The following is a 22,530-nucleotide window of genomic DNA, read 5'->3' on the forward strand; positions in this document are numbered from 1 at the left end:
TTTTATAGGTAAAAATTATATTTGAAGTAGATTAAGTAATTTTAGATAAAAAATGTCATGTTTTGAGAAAACAAGCATTTTGATAAAATCTATAAAATAATGATTAATCAAAATTAGAGGTCTAAAGATACACAAGCCCCAAATATAAACCCTAAAAACAGTAAAAATTTGTTCATTAACATATTGCATGTCATTAGTATCAAATATACCATAAAATAGAACGGTATCATGCAAAAAAGCCCCAAATCCAATCCCTAAAAATTGTAAAATCCGACCATCCACAGTAACATTCAAAGTATGTAGGGAGTCACGCCCACTGTTTGACTAAAAGCACGCCCCGCGCGTCGCGCAATCAAAGATACCCTGCTCACGCCAAATCCAATCCTCGCACGCGTGATGTGAAATGCGATGATTCCGAAGCTGTAGAAGGGGCATTACGAGAGGCTCTTTTGGTTTCGGTTGGGTTTCCAGTCAGAAGAAGAAAGAGAGGGAGATATGAAAACGTTGGTGAGGTGTTGGCGCCTCGTTCCTCCCTCGCTCTTGCCACACTCCCTGCGTTCCACCACCAACTCAGCGTTGGGGAGCATTAAACCCCCTGGTAGAAGAAAAACCACCAAGGATTTTTGCAGAAGTCTTTGTTCCATTTCCAACACCCGCTGCTCAGCCTCCTCCCTATCTTCCTCTACGTCTGGTATTGGTGATGATCACAATGGCGGTGTTCCGACTCCCAGGCTTCACATATTCAACACTATGAGCAAGCAGACGGAGGAATTCAGGCCCAAGGTTCCTGGTAAGGTCGGAATGTATGTGTGCGGAGTCACCACATATGATCTCAGCCACATCGGCCACGCTCGCGTTTATGTTACTTTTGATGTTCTCTACAGGTACCCATTATCACAATTGTTCCTTTTGTTTCTCCCCGATCGATTGGTGGAATTTTTTGTACAATTGGGCTTGCTTATTTTTGGCTTTTTGTTGCATAGATATCTGAGGCATTTAGGATACGATGTCTGTTATGTCCGCAACTTCACGGATGTTGATGACAAGGTCAGTAGATTGGTATTGATTTGTGTTGACACAAGTATTAACTGCGCGAGTAGCGTCTGTATGTTTGTGAGCGTAATTCGTGGTGCCCTTCAAGTAAATTGTTGGAAATAAATTTTATATGCTGAATTGCCTAAGGGGTGGTTCAATGGTTATACAATTGGGAATTTCTGATCCTTTTCTGAACTAGCTGTTATTGATTTTCTGCTTGCATTTATCACTTTGATGCAATGGTAAAGTGAATGATAAAGGGCCTTGGTGCCATTCGTGTGAAACTTACTGGGCACACTGAAGGGAAAATATTAACAAATCCGTGACAAGTTTTGTTTGATGAATCAAGCTTCGTAGAAGTGTTAGTGATGGGCAATGGGCCTGCCTGGCCTGTTCTTGAGCAGGCTGGGGCTCAAAACCTCCACCAAGCCAGCTCCGGGCAGGCAGGCCATGTAGCGCCCATGGGTCGTTTTCCCTCGTATAAGTGTGGATTTTGAGACCTTCGAAAGATAGAACCAAGTGCCAAATGTTATTAAATGCTTCTTGCACTGAAACAAGCTATACTTCCTGTTGTGTTTAACATCTAGTACTGTAAATATTTAGCCATTTGCACTTCATCTGTGAAGATTTGTGGCTTCATACCTTATGAGTTTAGAAAGAATCCTTCATAAAGAATCTGAAAACAATGCCATCAAGAATCACTAGATGAAGAGTCACCAACCACATTTCTTATTTTTCTCATAAGTGGGTAAAACACTTCAGTGATGTATGCAACTGACATTTTGATAATCTTCTTGGCTGGTGGCTCTAGGAAAACCACCAACAGAATTTTCCAAGACACAAACATAGTTGTCTAACTATTCTTTTCCTTGTATGTAAAACAAGTCTGAGACCTGTTTGCTCTTGTTCTTAATTCATATGAGTTCACCAAAGTTTTCAAACCTAAAATCAAGGCATGCTTCTATAAATGGTATAATTAGGCTAAAATTTGCTTCATTGATAAGAATGATATCAACATTTCTAGGTCCCTCATCAAGCATCCACATATCTATAGCTAGCATGATCAATGAATTAGTCAGATAAATGGAGATGGTGTCTCATGCTAGAAGAAGCACTAGAAAATATTGGTCGCTTTCCACCAAGAAAGTATGCAATGGATGCTTCTAGAATAGCGCCTTAGTTTTTGCAGTTAAGCTTATTTTCCATGAGAAGCCCAAACATGTTCACATAGATCAGCATTTTGATTGGGAAAAGGTAGAGGGTGAAGAAATAAAAATAGAACTTGTGAATACTGAGCACCAAGTGAAAAATTTGCACCAACTATTTTCAAGGGATCTATTCAAATACTTGAAGAACAAGTTGTACATGTTGGGACATGATACAACTTGCTGAGGAGTAATAATCACTGCCATATAGTGTCAATACTGAAATATCTGCTGAAGTATGCTGGTGGTATACTTGCGATTTGTGAAACCATGTTAGACGCCACCCTTTCATGGCAACTTCATAATACTGAATGTTAAGTGGCAGTAGAAGTATTGTAATATCTGAATTCTTTCCACCTATGGTTGTGTCTTGTGTGTTTGTAACAATTATTAAATGTAAATATATTTATGTAATAAGCCTAATAATGGTGCCATCAGACCATTGGGTGATGCTGTATACACAGACACAATCAATTCTTCCTCCTTTCTCCTTCTTTCTTAGATGTAAACAGGTCAGATTTTTTTTATCAAAGCATTACCGCATCCAATGTAACGGGATGTTGCATAATTGAATTCAATGGGATTTAGATTCAAACGGAAAAAGCTAAATCAAATCTGAATCAGACTAGCTTAAATAGCTAATTTGATGCAATATTTGCATGTATTCGGGTTCATATCTACATCGGATTCAGATGTAACACTATATGTAAGACCCTAATTTTTATAACCCAAAAAATGGTTTTTTTTTTTTTTGAAATACTTTTAAATATTTTAATAAATAACAGTGGAAAACTCATCAGGCCTAAAAGTTGTCGTGCTACTTCCTGTATTCATGCATAACTATACGATTATGGAAATTTAAAAGAAATGAATTTCAACATGCATAAAATAAATCAATGTCTAACTAATTCCCATATATCTTAAGTTATCACTTCTTAGCTCTGTGGGTACAACAAAGGCAAAAAACCTGGTTCAGGATCGTGGCTCAGGCAGTGTTTTACATACAAAGGTGGCTTTAGCTTGGTTGAGCACCTTTCACCAGTATCGGGTGCGGGACAACAAGAGCGAGAGAGACTCCCAACACCGCCAACTCGATACATTAGACTTTCACTCTTGAGTTTCTTACCCTCTATGTTGTAGTCTATTGTAGAGGTTTTTCCTATCTTTGTAGGTAAGGAGGAGCAACCTTTCGTGCTCAAACAGAGTTCCACGAAGCCAGATGTACCGCTTGCCCTCTCTTTGCAAACCCTTACTTTAATGTCGCATGTTTTACTTAATTACTTTAATGGCTTACATGCAACATTATGATTGAATCCGTTATAAGGATTCAGCTACTTCTTGGATAGTGGATGCATTTATAAAGCATTGGTATTGAAATGTTCATTCATTCATGCTTTTAAACAGAAACATGTGTATATGCATAAATGCAAATCTCATTCATTACTTGGCATCCATCCATGCATACATGACAACATCATCATTATCATTATCATTATTATAATCATATGATTTTTTATACAATTTCAACAAGGATTCCATCAATATTCATAAACACATTACGCAATTTGCACTCTTCAGTCTATTGCTTACGCATAGCCCCCTTTCGAGCAAACATACTTTTCGTTGAACATACATGCATGCCTTATCATGGGTACATTACACCCTACATAAAATCAGACATTCTCAAGCATATATACTCTCTACATTGACCGAAACGAAACACATAAGTAACTACACAAGTATCGGGGTTCGATCCTTAGGCCGGTTCCGATTTGCGAAACTCTCCATTCTCTTCGACTGTTACAGAGTTAACAGAAAAATTTCCAGTTAGTGAACAGTGTTGAGATTTTTTCAGATTGTAGGAAATTTTGTCAACTTTTCATAGCCGCAAACCATTCGTGAAAATTCCTTTGTATGAGGGAGTTACGAACATTATACCACAGACATGCTATTTTCTGTTTCGACTGTCACAGAACCGTGCTCAGTCCATGAACAAAGCTCACAATTTCACAGTAGGTGTGAAATTCTGTTAGCTTTCTGACGCAATAAACCGCTTTTCAAAACTCTTCCGGATAAGAGAGTTATGAGCATTTTAATCAAAACACACCTATCAATTCAACATGATCCACAACAGACAAATCTATTTTTCCTCAGCCGTTTGGCCGAAATAATAGACCCGTTTCACACATGCCTTATTTTCTTAGAAATTAATTCGGTAAAATACATAATTAAATAACTAAATCATGAAATTTCTTTATAATTAAAAATAAAAAAATATGCAAAAATTACAGAACATACACATGCACATATTCTATCAATTACAATTAAATATTGCATGGTCTTATACGAAATTCATGATTTTTCTAAATTTACCAATTTTTTTTCTGAAAATCCCGATATGACTAAAAATGAAATTTATAAGAATTCCGACCATGGAAATCTGCCAAATTTTTACAAAATGCCTACAAAAACCTTCTCTACTAACCCAAATCAATATTTATGGAAAAATATGGCATAACTTACGTATTTTAAAAATTTATAGATTTCTTTCATGAGAAACCGATTTTTGAGTAAAACTCGTTTTCAAAAGGGTTTTTTCTCAGAAAACCATTCTTTCCCATAGCTTGATAGCCCTAAGCCAAACTTACATATGTGGGGATTGGTTTAAGGTCTAAACTTATGAAAAACCCACGAAATGTGTGCTACGAATTCCGTTTCGCAAGAGATATATAGATCCCCCTATCTTATTTTCGAAAAATCCGATCCTACGCATGTTGGTTGATCTTTTTGCACGTACCAAACGGTCCACACATACCACGACCTCGATTGAACCCTCCTTAAGCCCTCCTCAATCATGTGAAGCCCTCTCTTATATACCCAAGAGAGAAAACACCAAGGTTTTAGTGTGAAAAAGGGAGAGAAAAGGGAAAAAGTAGAGAAAATTAGGGAGAAGAGCTCTTAGAAAAAAAATTCAAATAAGGGGGCGTGAGCCCCTCCTTTGCATTTATAGGGCTTGAGTTGAGGTCAAGGGCTAGAGTAAATCCTAGCCCTTGATCTCAATCATAGGGTACTTTCCTAAAAAAATAATCTACTTCCTTTCTTCTCTTTTTTTTTTTCTAAACTCTTTTCCTTTTTTCTTTTTTTCTTTTTATAGGTATAGCCTAGGTATTATATATATACTTTATATACTTAATAGTCTGCATATAATATAAACTATATTAAAAGAGAGAGAGGGTAGGCCGACCCCCTTTGTTGGCCTCCCTTTCTATTTTATAAAATAGGCAACTTGCTTGCTTGTCAAGCAAGTTGACCTTTTTGACTTTTATTATTATTATTATTATTATTTTTATTATTATTTTTTCTTTCTTCTTTCTTTTCTCTCTTTCCTTTCTTTAGTCCATGGTCCAGCCCTTCTAGAGGGTTCCCAAATTTTGACGCCACCTCCTTATGGGGTCAATTTTGAAAATTAGAAACCTTGACTTTTTCAACCCTTTTTCCTTGTTTTTAGTAAGTTTGATTTTCACCTCATTTTCAAACTTGTTTTTTTTTTACCAATTTAAACTTTAAATTGGGATGCCAAATAGGATGAGATGACCCACCTATGAACTCCTACTATTTTATAAACTTTAGTTAATTTTTTAAATCCATTCCATGAAATTCATATTAAACTCATTTTCGAATTTTCGAATTTTTGAATTTTCAAATTAAAATTCAAATTGATAAAACTTCAAAAATTAAAATCGAAATTTAATAAGATTTCAAATTAAAATAGATACTTAGTTCGAATCCTGACTAATATTAAAACTTAGATCATATCCGCTAAAAATTAAAACCCTGATTTAGAATAAATTCTCAACTTGAAATTTATTCTGAATCCCCGTTAATACTTGAATTATAATTAAATTTATAGCTTAATTTCAAATAATATTTTAGCCTTAATTTACTTTTATTTCTCGAAAAACATCAAAAATTTGCGGGTTTTACTCTATACACTAAATCCAGTTTCAATTATTAGTGGCATCAAACTTATACTGCCGAATCCAACTAAACATATTCAAATGTGATTGGGGATCCAACCTGAATCTGAACCATTTGCATAAACCAAAAATCAGTTCTATCTATAAATGATCATTGATCAGTGTATCCATGCAAATTTGGGGTGTTTACAATCAGATATATGAAATACAGGCGTGTCATGATATGTCATCATGGCATGATATATGCATGCACTCAAAATAAATATTTAATGGCTCATGATTTTTTGGGAAGTGCTCCATTTAAGGAGCATAACGTTGCTTTGTTGGGTGATGGGTTCGATTTCGAATCTCATCATCACCTCTAGAAAAAGGCCAATCTTGAGCTTAGTACAAAAAGTGCCAACCCAAGATCTATCAGCCTGTTTCAGGCTGGGATCAGCTTGTGTGCAGCCTTGTCAAATAAATGTTGGTGCATTATCACTAATTTGTGTGTGTATGTGTGCGCCCACATGCATGTGTATGTTTGTGTTAAAAAACTTCATAAAATATATTTGTCTACCTGTTTGATAGTTTGGCGATTCGTAAATGAGCTTATTTAGCTCTTGACAATCCCAAGCTTAGGCTCATGTTTGCCTTTCAGAAGTAAATGAGCCGTAAAATTTGTTTGAGCACATCTCCTTTACTAAACAAAGCTCAAGAACAACTTCTAACAAATTGAGCCCAAAAACTTCTTGGAAGAAGCTTGGCTTATTGCCCACTGCTAGTTATGGTTTGAGCTCTCACCGTGCTTTGCATGTCTTGTTGATAGAATGTTCTCAATGAAGAGTTAGTATTAATTTGCAAACTATGTCACACGGACTCTTCTAACAGGGCACCGCACCCGTGTCGGGTGCGACATTTGGACATAGCTTCCTTTGTGTTAGGTGAAGTCAACCACACTGAGGTCCATTTCTATCCAAAGTAGATTTTGTTAACCCTAATCAAGTTCATTTTTATTTATATTATATATATAAATACATAAATGCACACAAATACACGTAGTGTTAACTTAAAATTGTTAATATATATATATATATATATATATATATATATATATGTGTGTGTGTGTGTGTGTGTGTGTGTGTGTGTGTGTAAATATATATAACAAACAAACAACAACTACGCCTTCGTCCCAAAAACAATTGGGGTCGGCGATATGAACCAAAAAAGAAAATCATTCTGGGTCTTCCACATGAATCCTTCTCCTCCAATCATTTCTATCCAATGCCATGTCCTCGGTGAGGTTCAAAGCATTCATATCCTTTCCTATCATCTCCATCCAAGTCTTCTTAGGCCTACCCCGACCTCTTTTAACTAATATATTTTCCTATTTCTCCATCCTTCTAACTGGAGCATCATTAGGCCTTCGCCGAATATGTCCAAACCACCGTAAACGATTCTCTCTCATCTTATTTTCAATGGATGCAACACCCACCTTCTTACGTATCTCCTCGTTTCGAATCTTATCTTTTATTGTATTTCCACACATCCATCTAAGCATACGCATCTCAGCTATACTCATTTTTTGAATATGATGTCTCTTGGCAGCCCAACATTCCATATCATATAGTAAAACGGGCCTAATTGATAGATCCCAAATATTTGAAACAGTCATCCACCGATATTTCTTGCTCACCAAGCTTCACTACACTCCCATCACTACTTCGTTGCTTACTAAACCGATATTCCATATATTTTGTCTTACTCTTACTCAACTTAAAACCTCTTGCTTCCAATGTCTGTCTCCATAATTCTAACTTAGCATTAACCCCAACTCTAGACCAAAGTTACCGGAAACGCATATGCATAAGGGGAAGCGTGCTTCCCCGAGACGCGCTTCGGAAGCGCGAAACGCGGCGCTTCCGAAACGCACAGGGAAGCACACGTAAAAAAGAAGAAGCGCGTCCCCCTTTAAAGGGGGACGCGCTTCTCTTTATAGGGGGACGCGTCCCCCTTTAAAGGGGGACGCAATTCCCTTTAAAGGGGGACGAGTTTACGAAATACCATTTTTACCCTTTTTCAAAACGAAATTGACACGTGAAAAACAAGAAACTAAAAAAAATTCTGAATAAGGGCAAAACAGACATTTTAAAAAAATCGTGAAAACTTAAGAACGAAGGCTCATGGTTTTGCTTTTTCACCCGACTCCTCTCTCTCTCTCTCTCATTTTCGGCGACTGGCGACGACCGACGACCTCCGACGATCTGCTACCTTCGCCGATCTGCTACCTCCGACGATCGGCGACCTCCTCCTTTGTTGACATTCGAAGACCTCGATCGACGTTGGCAATGTCTCTGTTCAGGTATGTTCCTCTCTCTTCCACTGACGTCCGGCGACCTCTCTCTTTCAATTCGCTCGAGGTCATCCAAAATTTGTTGTGAGAGGAACTGAGGCGTACGCCTCTCATAACACTGTTGAGAGTCTCACGTTGTGAGAGGCATACGCCTTAGAGGCGAAGCGCAGGCTCAACGCCTCGCTTCGCCTCATCGCATTTAACAACCTTGCTCCGAACCCCCGACTGTCACACAAAATTTTTTTTTTGCTACACCCCTGTTTGCCCCCCCTCCCCCACCACATGAATCCTAGCTACGCCACTGCACTGAATCGATGAGGCGAAGCGAGGTTGTAAATGCGATGAGGCGAAGCGAGGCGTTGAGTCTGTGCTTCGCCTCTGTACGCCTCAGGTACTGAGGCGTACGCCTCTCACAGCACTAGTTCGGGGGCAGCGTCCTCGATTTTTTTTTTTTGACATAAAATAAAAAATGGCTACAATTATTAATAAAAATCTATTTTATATGGACAAATCGAACTATTTGCTGCAGTCAGGGCTGGGTTGGGCTACAAAAATGGATAAAAATCTATTTCATATGGAATCAGGGCTGGGCTAGCCGGCTAGGACTGGGCTTTTAAAAAAAATAAATAAATAACTGTTACGGTAGCCTCCCGAAACAGTTATTTATTTTTTATTTTTTAAAAGCCCAGTCCTAGCCCAACCCTGATTCCATATGAAATAGATTTTTATCCATTTTTGTAGCCCAGCCCAGTACCCAGCGTCCTCGTTTTTTTTTTTTTTTGAGATAAAATAAAAATGGCTACAATTATTAATAAAAATCTATTTCATATGGACAAATCAAACTATTTGCTGCAGTCAGGGTTGGGCTACAAAAATGGATAAAAATCTATTTCATATGGAATCGGAGCTGGGCTAGGAATGAACTTTTAATTTTTTTTTTAATTGGACCGGGAGGCTCATATTTTGCTTTGATGAAGAGTTTTTGAGTGATATAGGGCTGGTGTCTGACTTGTGTGGTGTGAGGTTCAGCTCGTGAGTAGAGGTTTGATTCCTTCATTCTCTCTAGAAAGTACATTTAGGGAACAGGGGATTGTTAGAGACTATTTGTTTCATTTTCCTGTTGCAATAACATGATGGTTTTTATCTTTTGTGTTATCAATATGATGATCATTTATATTCTTATTTGAGTCCCATGAATGAACAATATATTGGTTGAGAAACATTTCACATTTTGTGGTTTAACTGAGTTTATTTGGTCGTCTTTTTTAGAAATAAGGATTAATGCAGTATTTTTTTATCATTCTTGTAGGTTTTAACTTTTAAGTCATTTTGACAATTGCTTGAATCTTGATTCCTGATCAGATTGACTGGATCACTTTTATTATTCTTTTACTGTTGGATATATATGGATTATTGATTTATTGTTTTCAATTTCAAAGTCAATGAAAAACATGTTCTGCCTCCACAAGTTGTCTTATGGTTTCATTATGGTGTTTGATCTTGCAGACTTCTAGAATCTATTCTCTCCTTGATCTCTTGAAGTGGTTTTGCTTTATGTGAATTCTGAACTTACATGTTGATCAAGTGAACCAAGCATGATAAAAGAAACAAAACAAAAGAGATACTTATAAGTATCCTATAATATATAAAAAATATATTATAGGAAAATTCTTGAATTCATATTATAAAAACATATTATACAAAATGTATACCAAGCATGATTGAGCTTATCATCTCTATTAAGTATGAATTATTTGATATACCGAGCCTGGGCACACCCAGGCTCGGCTCATTTACTCTATCAGAAGAGTGGGGCAACTAGTATGCTGCCGCTAGTTGTTTAAAATTTTAAATAAATATCATTATTGCTAGTAACGGTCGGCCAATATGAATTTTGTTTTTCTTCGTTGTTATGTTATCTTATTTTGGCATTTTTTCATAAATGCAAACTTTTGAAAGAACTTTTTTTTTTTAAATTTTGTTTGCTTTATCATAGTATATTATAGAATCATAGATCTTTCACCTTCTTAAATGATGTTTATTTATTTGTTTTAGTAATTGGTAAATTATGAGTAATGATTTGTGTTCTTCACTCTCCATCATTTACTGTTAATAATAGCTTTTTTAAAGTGTTTTAGGCTGATTCTTATACTTTTATGATGCAGATATATTTTCATGTTCTTTGCTTCATTAATGACCATCTCAAGCTATGATCACGATAATTCTGATGACGATGACGATTCTTTGTACAATTTGGAGCATGAATCATCTAGTGGTGTTGGGAAGGGCAAGAAGAGGTCTTCTGCTTGTCCATATCAGTTTGAGGACAGAAAAAAAAATTGTTTTGATGAGGAAGATGAAAAAGAATATGACTTGGATGACTACTATTCTGAAGATGACCAAGATGATGAACCACCTAGCATGCATAAAACAACAGTGCTATGACGCCATGTATTGAAACAAAAGAAGAGTGGGCAAGGAAAGCAAGGTGGAACCCAAGTTTTTATGTGCAGGCACTGCAAAAATATTTATCATGGGTCATATACTCGAGTTTTTGCACATCTCATGGGATCTCCAAAGGGACAAAGTGTTGGGATTGCCTTTTGCCCTGTAGTTGCAAAAAATGCAGAATTGGCAAAAAAAATTAAGAGGCAAGTTCGTCGAGTGGAGGTTTCATCAAGTGCATTTGAGTTGAGGAGATCAAGAATTGATACTCCAAAGAAGCCTATTAGTATGACTACATCATCTAGTGGAAGCTGAAAAACAATTGATATTCGTGATACCTTTAAAAAGGTACAAAGAGATGATGTAGATCACAAAATTATCAGATTTTTGTGTGCAAATGGCATACCTTTCAATGTGCTTCGATCACCATATTGGGAAGAGATGATATCTACAGTTAGTAAAATGCCCGGATATAAGCCCCCATCATATGAAAAAGCGCGAGCAACGTTGCTTGACAGTGAGAAAGAGTGTGTTCACAGGGAGTTAATTGAATTTCGAGAAAAGTTTGAGGAGTTTGGAGTTTCCATTACCTCAGACGGTTGAACAAATATCAAGAACAAACACTTGATAAATATACTTGCCTCAAACTGTTTTTGCTCGATGTTCTTATATGCAAGCGATTTTTTTAATGTGCAACAGTCAGCTGCAAACATTGCCGAGTTTTTGAAGACGGGATTTAAACTTGTGGGGCCTTCTAATGTAGTGCAAGTGATTACAGACAATGCAGCAAATTGCAAGTTAGCAGGTGAAGAATTAAAAAAAACGTACAAGTATATTTTTTGGTCACCTTGTGTTATTCACACACTTAATTTGATCTTCAAGGATTTGGCACATGAGTTTCATTGGTTGGGAGAAACATATTTGCAGAGTAAAGAAATTGTGAAGTATATCACAAATCATTCAAAAGCACTAGCAATCTTTAGAAGCAATGAAAAATTAGAATTAATAAAGATTGCAAAAACAAGGTTTGCTTCACATTATACTACTTTGAAACACTTGCTTGATGTGAGGGAGAGCTTAAGGCTCACAGTAATTTCAGATAGATGGAGCGATTGGAAGCAATCATGCACGGATGAAATTATGAAAAAAAGGGTTGTTACAACAAAAACAACTGTTCCTGATGAAGAATATTGGGATTCTGTACATTTAGCATTATTGATTACAAAACCCATCTATAAGATGATTAAATTTTGTGATCAAGGAGGCCCTATAATTGGTGAAGTGTATGAAGGCATGAACAACATGTTGGGGGAAATCAAAGACAATCTAAAAGGACAACCAGATTTATATGAAAAAATTCATAAGATTGTCTCAAATAGATGGGATAGAATGAATGTGCCTCTCCATAGTCTAGCCCACATGCTTACTCCAAAATATTACGAGTCGGAGTATCTCAAAATCCCAGCAGCAGGAGGGGTCAAACGAGTTTCTCCTGGTAAAAATTTAATTCTATCTATTTAATAAAGTTTAAAGTTAAATGATTTAATTATTTTATTATTTCATTTGCATTTTCTTGTTATAGTTACTAAACTTTTTTTTTTTTGCAGAAAATGATAATGATATCTTAGACGGTGCAATGCTCGCGCTTGAAGTCATATCTTCTGGAAATGAAGAGTTATCTACACTTTATAGGTCACAACTTGTGGCTTTTGCATCAAGAAGTGGAAGATTTAGCCGAAATGCAGCACGAATAGATGCACTGAATCCTACAATGTCAGTGCTTAATTGGTGGCGTTTTTATGGTGGTGATACACCGAAGTTGAGAGCATTAGCCATTAAGGTTTTATCTCAACCTATTAGCACATCTTCTGCAGAAAGAGTGTGGAGCATCTATAGTTGCATTCACAATGTTAAAAGAAATAGGCTCAATGAAGATCGTGCTGATACCTTAGTGTATATTTATTCCAATCTTCGATTGATTGACAGGTATAATTAAACTGTGTTGTACTTTTGTTTTGGTATTTTTTTTCTCTTTTTTTATCATTGATTGTTTATTAGCATTCATATTTTATATTCTTGTTATAAAAGGTGCAACAATCACTATAAAGAAGGGCCTAGTCGAAAATGGGATATCAATCCAGAACTTTCTATTGTAGAAGAAAATACGTTGAGATTAGATGATATGCGATAGAGAGATTTGGATGATAGTGCACAACAATCAAGCACTATTTCCAAATCCAAACATAAAGATGCACAACCAAGAGCTCCATTACCTCCAATAATTATACGTACAAATGAAGTTGAAGATGATACAAATCAATCCATCAGAGTTAGTAGAACTGCAGATATACAAGAGCGACCATCAGTTCCTCATGGTCGGATTGATCGTTTCTTTAGCCGGAGAACTAGGCAAGATATGTTGATATTGTGTTTTTTATATTTTAAATTATGGTTTTTGAACATTTTAATTTTTTAACGTATTCATTATAGGAAATGAAGGAAGGAGCAGAAGACATGGTCGTGGAGGACAAGAAGCACGTGATGATGCAGAAAGTTCGCGATCTATTGCTGACTTGAAGGGGAAGAGAAAGATGACAGATTAATGAACTCTTGAATTATTAATTGTTTTTTTGATGATGTAGTTGGAGTAGTCCAACTTAAAAACTTTTGTGTTACTTTTTTGTCATGGTCTTGTAATATTTTTTTGGTATACTTTTATTTTGAATCTTGCATGATGAAGTGAAGGAGTGGATTATGTTAATTTTAAGTTTAAAGTTTAGAACTTTGTAGCTTATAATTTACAATTTAGAAATTTATAGCTTAAAAATTTAACCATATCTCTATGTAATCTTTGAGTTTATTGATTTCTCATTTTCTATGTTGCAGAGATGACAAGATTTACAACATCAAATAACAAGTCATTTGATTCTTTCGTTGAAAAATGTACGCTTTTTAATCAAATTTATTTGTTTTCTTAATGCATTATTTAGTATTTGCATGCATTTGTTAAATGATTGCAACAAGAATATGAATTATGATCTTCTTTTGATGTATAATTTTTTAAATGCTTGACAGTTGCAATATGATGCATTTGTTAGATAATTACAACTTATATTATTTATTGTCTATATACATGTTTTATTTTGTTAATGATGACATAAATCTTAGTTTTTGATAAAATAAAAATATATAATTACATTTTCGCTTCCCTTTCGATTCTTATTCGCTTCTCACTCGAATCCTATGTCGCTTCCTTCTTCGCTTCTTAGGTCGCTTCCGGTTCGCTCCCTAGGTCGCTTCCGAGACGCTTCCTGGTTCGCTCCTAAGTCGTCCCGCGCTTCCCGCTTCCTAAATTTTAGAAGTGTCTCGCTTCCCGCTCCCGCTTCCTCGACTGACAACTCTGCTCTAGACTCGTCAATCAAAACAATATCATCATCAAACAACATACACCACGACACATTTTTCTTGAATTGATCTCGTAAGCTCATCCATCACTATAGCAAATAGGAAAGGGCTTAATGCACAACCGTTATAGGAAAATTGGTTGTCACCCCTCCACAAGTGCGGAATATATTTATATATATATATATATCCTCTCCGCACCCCACACCCAAGTTTTTTTAAAGTGCCGCACCCGCACCTACGTGACAACAACAACTACGCCTTCATCCCAAAACAATTGGGGTCGGCGATATGAACCAAAAAAGAAAATCATTCTGGGTCTTCCACATGAACCCGCACCTATGTGACATAGTTTGCAAAATAAGCTTGAAGTTGAAGGAAGGGGGGAGTTTTACATCTATACTGTTGTTTTCTCATTATGCAAGCTATACATCAGATGGGGATCAAACTCGTAACCAAGGGGTCTCGACTTTGAATCCCATGAGGGTTGTCCCTCAACTTGTCTATTAAAGAAAAATCTAGGCATCAAGTATGCACCTGATCATCTTCAAGGTTTTTCTGTTTCTTCTCATTGATTCTGAAAACTGTCTTAGGCTTCTGGGCAATGTGGATTTGACACTTATTGGTTTAAACATGTGGCTTCGTGTTGAAGTCTTCTGTACTAAGCATGTGCCTGCACACACAGAGACACCTCTTCCCCCATATACACATAAGCTTCAATAAGATAATCTTCATCCTGTGGTGTGTTACAACTTATGCCAGCTGCTTTTGTTACTTATGTTTTCTATGTCTGGCAACCTGAGTTCTGGACTTTTGGAATTGTGTAGATAATTGCCAGAGCAAATGAATTGACCGAAGATCCATTGTCTTTAAGCAACAGATATTGCAATGAATTTCTTGTCGATATGGCTGCTCTTCATTGCCTTCCTCCATCTATGGAGCCACGTGTGTCTAATCATATTAATCAGATCATTGATATGATTAAAAAGGTAGCACATTAAACAATATCTCCTCATGCATGTATTCATTTTTCGTGTGGACTATAGCAATGCTGCTGAGAAGTATTGTAGTGCAGATTTATGTTTGAATAATTATGTCTTGTGGCTTTTAATATCATTGAAGAAATATTTAATAAATTTGCATGTCTCTTGTTTCTTAATGTTAAAATTTTCTAATTTTTTTAATTTGACTTCTTGAATATTGGCTTTCCATGTCCACTACCATCAGCATTCTTTTGGGTGACAGTATGCTGCGTGTAAGTTGGCAACTCTGCTGCAAATGGCATAACTACATGAGTAGGTCCTCAGGTGGAATGAGGAGATCATAATAGATAGACAACCATAGCAGGGAAAAATTGATCAATTATTAGATAAATAAGCTTATGGCATAATTTATTTATTTGAAAGTCTTTATTCCTACTTATCACCTTCCACCAAATTCATTTCATTAGCTGATTTCTGCCAGTGATACTGGATATTTGATGGTGCAGACCTTGCAATTGCTATATGGACGAATATGGAAAATGTAGAGTGTTTTGATACCCCTTATTGTGCATTGTGACATTATCTGAATGCTTATTCTTTTGATGTTGACTGTTAACTTTTCTATTAGTATCCTTTTATATTCCTAAATGTTTTTCACACTTCATCTGATGCAGAGGCAGTTACTGGTTGTATAAAATCAATTGGGAGATCATTTGGCAAATGATTGCCTTTATTTTGATAATGATTTTGTAATGACTTCTTTGTTTTTCAACCCTTCACAAGTTTATGAAATGATTGCTTTGATTTTAATCATCACATCTGTTTTCCTCTTCTCCTGTAATCTCATTGCACTTTTTCTGAAATCTTTATTTTGTGGTTAAGATGATAAATCTGGCTGTTCAACCTTCTAACTTTCAAACCCATATGTTTCAGCATGTTATCAGTTTGCCAATTTTGGTATCTGTTGGAAACAGTTGATTCGTATGACATTTCTTTGAACAGATCCTGGGAAAATGTTGTGCTTACGTAATTGATGGTGATGTCTACTTCTCTGTGGACAAATTTCCTGACTATGGTCGCCTGTCTGGGCGAAAGTTAGAAGATAACAGAGCAGGTGAGAGGGTTGCTGTGGATTCAAGAAAGCAAAATCCTGCTGACTTTGCTTTATGGAAAGTGAGTCATAGGATTATAATCTTTTATTTTATTTTATTTTATTTTATTTTATTTTTTCGTGATTAGTCTCATGAGTTTTCTTTGCTTGATTACTGTTGCCAAAATATTGAATTACTTTCTTTTGATTGCAGTCAGCAAAGCCTGGTGAACCATATTGGGAGAGTCCCTGGGGACCTGGCCGACCTGGGTGGCATATTGAGTGCAGTGCTATGAGTGCCACTTATCTTGGTCATTCTTTTGATATCCATGGAGGAGGGATGGACCTTGTGTTTCCACATCATGAAAATGAGATTGCCCAGAGTTGTGCAGCATGCTCTAAGAGCCACGTTGGATACTGGATACACAATGGCTTTGTCAATGTGGACTCGGAGAAAATGTCCAAGTCACTGGGAAATTTTTTCACCATTCGTCAGGTAAAGATAGAGCTTGAGTGCACCGTTTTCATTTCAGTAGCTCATAGCATTTGGACTTTTGTTTTTTTAAATAATAATGATTGTAAAGAGTTTTTGCCTTCATAACCATCTTTGTGATACTTATATTTCTGTTACAGGTGACAGACATGTACCATCCACTGGCTTTGAGACTTTTCTTAATGGGCACTCATTATCGTTCTCCAATGAACTACTCAAGTGTGCTACTTGAGAGTGCATCAGATCGTGCTTTTTACATCTATCAGGTGTGACACTACTGTATGAACTGTTTTGTGCATATGCACCAGAAGCTGGAACATACATGATCTTGTCAGTAATGTATTGTGCCTTCTTATTGGTTTCAGAGTCTGCATGATTGTGAAAAGCTGTTGGTCCAATCTCATGGGTCTGAATTGAAGGACACAGTGGCAGTTGAGACAGAAGATTGCATTCAAAGATTTCAATCTGCCTTTGAGACTTCTATGTCAGATGACCTGCATACTAATGTTGTTTTGGCTGCTTTGAGTGAACCACTGAAGACCATGAATGATCTTCTCCATACACGTAAAGTATGTGTTTCTATGCTGTAGATGATGGAGTTTATTCCTTTTTATTTATTTCATCTTTTTAACTGTGCAAACTAATGTAGGGGAAGAAACAATCATTGCGCATCGAATCTCTTCAGGCACTAGAGAAGGAAGTCAGTAGGATCTTGAGTATTCTGGGGCTGGTGCCATCTAGTTACTCTGAGGTTTGAACAGGGAAACCCATTTATAAAGAACTAAGTGCACTGAAATTGTGATTTGTAGTGATTATCCTTGAAGCAAAACTGTGCTAAATTTTAATGAAACAGGTTTTAGGGCAACTGAGAAGCATTGCACTGAAGAGAGCTGGAGTTACTGAAGAGGAAGTACTGAGAAAAATTGAGGAGAGAAATTCAGCTAGGAAGAGCAAGGACTATGAGAAATCTGATAGGATTAGGGAGGAGTTGGCTGTGAAGGGGATTGCGCTTATGGATGGTCCTGATGGAACCACCTGGCGACCCAGCATTCCTCTTGAACTGCAAGATCAAGTGATTTCGTCATCATAACTGTAGGGAAAGGGGGTCCTTGCTTCTGAACGGGGCGATTTTTTCCATGTGCAAAATATTCTGTACATTAAAGTGATAATGAGTTGTTTTGGACAATGTTGAATGTTATTTATTCATAATTTTTAATGTTAACCTTCAAGATTGAGTTTTTTCCCTTTTTTTTTTAAAGAAATTTGAGGCATATTTGTCCTCTGAAATGTTTAGGCTTGTTTACATTTGAGGGTATCGATTCATCAGCATTCATTGTTTTCTGAAGTGTGTGGTCTATCTAGAGGAATCAAAGAAAAGGAACCAAGTAGCTTGGCCTGATTCTGATCTAAAATGGAATGTGTAGCTCTTTACTGGTCTGGGTTCTGTAATTTTCAGACCTGAGGGCAAACAAGGGCCCCAAGCTTTGCCCATCCTGTTGCAAGTTTCATGCTTGTTGGGCCAAGACCAATTGTTCAGGCTTCGTGTGTGTGTGTGTGGGTGTCCCATTAGACCGTGTGCCTTGAAACAGGTAAGAGTGATAATTAGAGGATTTTGTTGTCTGTAACTGTTAGACTACAGTAAGTAACTTATGTTAAATTATTTACTGGAAATGGAATGAAACAATGATACAAGGATGCAAACATTGATGGGAGCATCACAAGTTTGAAACCTACCGGTCAAAGCCGGGTGGGCAGAGGGGACCTCAAGGGTTTTACCAATGGGTCCTATTGATCCTAGTGAAAATTTCGTTTCGAAATTCATTTCTCAAGAATTGGAATTTTGTTAAAAAATAAAATAAAATTTAACTAGCCAAATTTTTGGTTTAGAGACATTCACGTATATGTGAAAATAATTTGAGTTTCATTTAGAGTCATTCATTTAAATTTAAATTCTAGTTTTGAAAAAATTGAAATCCAAAATACTGAGTTTAATTTAATTATAAAATATTTTTTATAATGAAAAATATAATTCAATTAAATTGAAGGAATAAGTAAGAGACCATAGGTGGGCCGTCCCATCCTATATGGAACCTCCTTTTCAACTTTAAAAAGTAAAAATAAATTTAAAGCTTTGAAATCATAAGGTTTTAAAATTTACCAAAAATCAGAGTAGGCTTAAGTCAAAACTTACCTTTTTAGTTAGGAAGCCTCCCAAGGAGGGGGGGGGGGCACGTCTCATCATAAAGACTTCTAGGATGGGAAGGCTGGAACAATTAAGAAGAAGGAAGGTGAGATGAGAAAATGAAAAAAAGAAAGAAAATAAAATAAAATAAATTTTGACTAGCTTGACTAGTCAAACTTGCTTGCCAAGCGAGCAAGTTTGAAAACTTGGGATATGAAAATGTTAAAACCCCATAGGGGTCGACCAGCCCATTCCCTCTCATTAGATATAGTATATCCTATATACTATGAAAAATATATATAAGATAAATATTAACCTGAGCCAAATAAATCACGGTGGTGAAGAGGGTTGTCGGGTGAGAAAGGGAGATGATAGTCAGACTCTAGTTGGCGCCCAAATAGGAGGAGGAAGGAGGTGAAGGGGGAAGGGAGAAGAAATAGAGGAATGGGAGGACGAGGGTCGTGAGATGAGGTGAGGAAAAAGGAAGTGGAGAGAGGGAGATCGACAAAAAAAGGGTGTCGGCTAGGTTAAGAAAAGAAAAGGAGGGTTTAGGGGTGTGCATAAACAGAGTGGGAAAAGGGAAAAGAAAGGATCAGGTGCCCTATTGGGCCCCACCCATGGAATTCCTTACCTCTACTCAAATTGGATCTGACTTGGATCTGGTTTGGATCCAAATCAACCTCGACACTAAAAATGAAGCAAGAAAAAGAAAAATAAAGAAAAATAAAATACATATATATTTTGTCTCAACTAAGTAAACGCAAATGATCAAATTTATTCAAAATATTCTCTAAAGCTAGATCTTATAATTAATTAAAATTTTATTTACTACTTAAAACCTTTAAAACTCTACATTTGGATTGATCCATTTGTATTTTAAATCTTTGAAATATGTTTAAAACCTCTAATCTCTATTAAATTATTTATTTTGATAATATTTAAAATAATCAATATATACATCAAAATTAAATGATCGACTAACTATTATGTAACCAAAATACCCTTCTTTCGAATTTCTTCTAAAACATTGCCAAAATGTATCAAGTTAAATTCAGACACCTCAGAATCACCTAGATAAGTTTGTGACCCTCTCTTAAACAATTAATTTTCATGATCATTTGAATATTTTGATAATATTTATCTAAAGAAATTCTTGAAATGACCATTTTACCCTTATTGGTCTAAAAACAAAATTAAACATATAAAATACCCATAATTGACCTTTAAAAGATAGAAACACATTTTATCTTGAAGGTAAAGCTAATTCTTTATTTATTTAAAATCTCAAAAAATTATAAGTTTTACAATACAACTCCTTTTATTCGCCCATTTTGATCTCGGATTCTCCGAATCATAATGCTGCCATGCCACATAATGGATGAACATCACTATTTTACCCCCCAACTTCACTTGAGAGTGCAAAAGAACCTCCTGAGCCAACTCCAACTGTGTCTAAGCCAAGGTGATGTGGTGACTGACGGGTTTATCTGAGGTTGATCACATTGAAAAAGAAATCCAGTTCTTAGAAACTGGTTATGTTTTGAGTCAACAGACTCGTGTGTGTGGTTTTCACTTATGCTTGTTGTGATACAATGTATATATATATAAAGAGAATTTTATTTCCCTATATATATCAAAAAATTAAACCATATTGTTTGTATGTGACTAAATAAATAGCTCCTACGATGAGAAAAACCGCACCAAGCGAGGAGACCCACACGTAGGGATTCCTATTAGAAACTCTCAACAACCTTGTAACTACTATATGTGAGACGAGACAAGAACCGGCTCTGCCTCGCAATGAGAGCTCAGAAGGAATAACCTATGAGAAGTTTCTCAAACTTGACCCATCAGTCTTCACCGGTAGAGTCGATCCAAAACTTGCTGAAAGCTAGATCGAGAAAACATAACATGTGTTCCTGGTATTGGGAGTGTCAGCAGACAAAAAGACCAACTTCGGCACGTATAGGTTGAAGGATAAGGCACGGAAGTGGTGGGATACCACGAAAATTATCCAGTTCTCGCAATATGAGGTCATCCCTTGGGATGACTTTTGGAGAGCATTTATGAATAATTACTTCCCGTTGCACTCCAGAAACAAGAAAAATATAGAGTTTCTAGAATTAAAGCTGGGTGGTATGAGTCTCATCGACTGTACTACCAAATTTTAGAATCTTAAGCGGTATTGCTTTCGATTATTCGAGATTGACCAGAAGAGGGCTGACAAGTACATCAACAGATTACGGGAAGGGCTACGGTCTTGTGTTATCACTAGTATGCCCCAGACTTTTCAAGCTGCTATGGCGACAACTTCAAATATTCAACCTGATTGAGAGTGATCCAAAGGGGTCACAGAGAAGAGGTCGGTAGTGAATAGTGGGAACCATAAGAGGACATTCCCGGGTGGGCAGGGATCACAACCACCCTTTCATAAAAAGGAGTTCCAAAGAAAAAACTCTGCTTTGTAGGTCATGAGGCCGCCACCAAGCCAATAAAAGGTTCAACCTAGCCAACAGTTTAACTCCAACTACCAGAAGTGTTGCACGAACTACCCTGGAAGACCTTGTCATCACGACACGAGTGGTTTTCTTTATTGTGGCAAAGTAGGACACTATGTAAGGGACTGTGCCAAGAAGGCCATAGATAAAAAAAAGAGGAATATTGGATTAGCCGAACCCTCCCAACGAGCACAGCAGCACCCTCAGTTTTAACTATCACCACCAAGAATAAAACAAAGACCTGCAACAGGTCATGTGTATGCTATAACCACTAAACAAGTAGCTAATGATGACCTGATTGAAGGCACCATACATGTTAATGGACATGTCACTTATGTCTTGTTTGCTTGGGGAGCTACTCATACATTCATCTTTGGTGATTTCACCGAACAACACCACACCTCGATGAAACTGATAGACAAAATGATAGAAGTAAACATTCTACTAGGTTCACGCACCAAATGCATCAAATATATGAAGAACCTTGATATAGAGATAGTTGGGCAACATTTGCCTACTAATGTTGTCCTACTCGATATGGTGCAGTACGACATCATTCTGAGAATGAATTGGTTAGCCCAGAATTATGCTAAGATTTTGTATCACGAGAGCAAAGTCATATTATCTCGACCAGGATTACCTAAGGTAAAATACTGGTTATCCAGACCTGTCCTGCAGAAACGAGTCATATCAGCGTTAAAGGCACATAAATACCTTAAGAAGGGTTGTGTAGCCTTTCTAGTGAGTCTCTTAGCAGAAGAAGTAACTGCCATGCCTCATGAGAGTTTGTAAGTGGTGCAAGATTTTTCTGATGTATTTCCTATTTCGTGAGATTGAATTTAGAATTCAATCCTTATCAAGAATCATATCAATTTCAAAAGCTCCTTA

General features: G+C 36.5%; 1 protein-coding gene across 2 annotated transcripts; it reads left to right on the forward strand.

The window, feature by feature from the left end:
* The first annotated feature begins 390 nt into the window (after nucleotides 1–390).
* LOC149837452 (cysteine--tRNA ligase, chloroplastic/mitochondrial-like) lies at nucleotides 391–18,191 on the forward strand. Of its 2 annotated transcripts, XM_090007382.1 has the most exons (9): nucleotides 391–884; nucleotides 984–1,047; nucleotides 15,224–15,385; nucleotides 16,382–16,552; nucleotides 16,684–16,965; nucleotides 17,103–17,228; nucleotides 17,328–17,531; nucleotides 17,612–17,713; nucleotides 17,816–18,191. In XM_090007382.1, exons 1-9 carry the CDS (start codon nucleotides 496–498, stop codon nucleotides 18,050–18,052), a joined length of 1,737 nt encoding a protein of 578 aa, XP_089863508.1. In that variant the 5' UTR covers nucleotides 391–495; the 3' UTR covers nucleotides 18,053–18,191. The 2 variants fall into 2 exon arrangements, with proteins under 2 accessions (XP_089863508.1, XP_089863509.1); XM_090007383.1 differs by lacking the exon at nucleotides 15,224–15,385.
* The last annotated feature ends 4,339 nt before the right edge of the window (nucleotides 18,192–22,530 follow it).

The sequence above is a fragment of the Nuphar pumila genome, chromosome 5 (genome assembly GCF_984573655.1).
Source record: "Nuphar pumila chromosome 5, dmNupPumi1.hap1.1, whole genome shotgun sequence".
Taxonomy (NCBI): domain Eukaryota; kingdom Viridiplantae; phylum Streptophyta; class Magnoliopsida; order Nymphaeales; family Nymphaeaceae; genus Nuphar; species Nuphar pumila.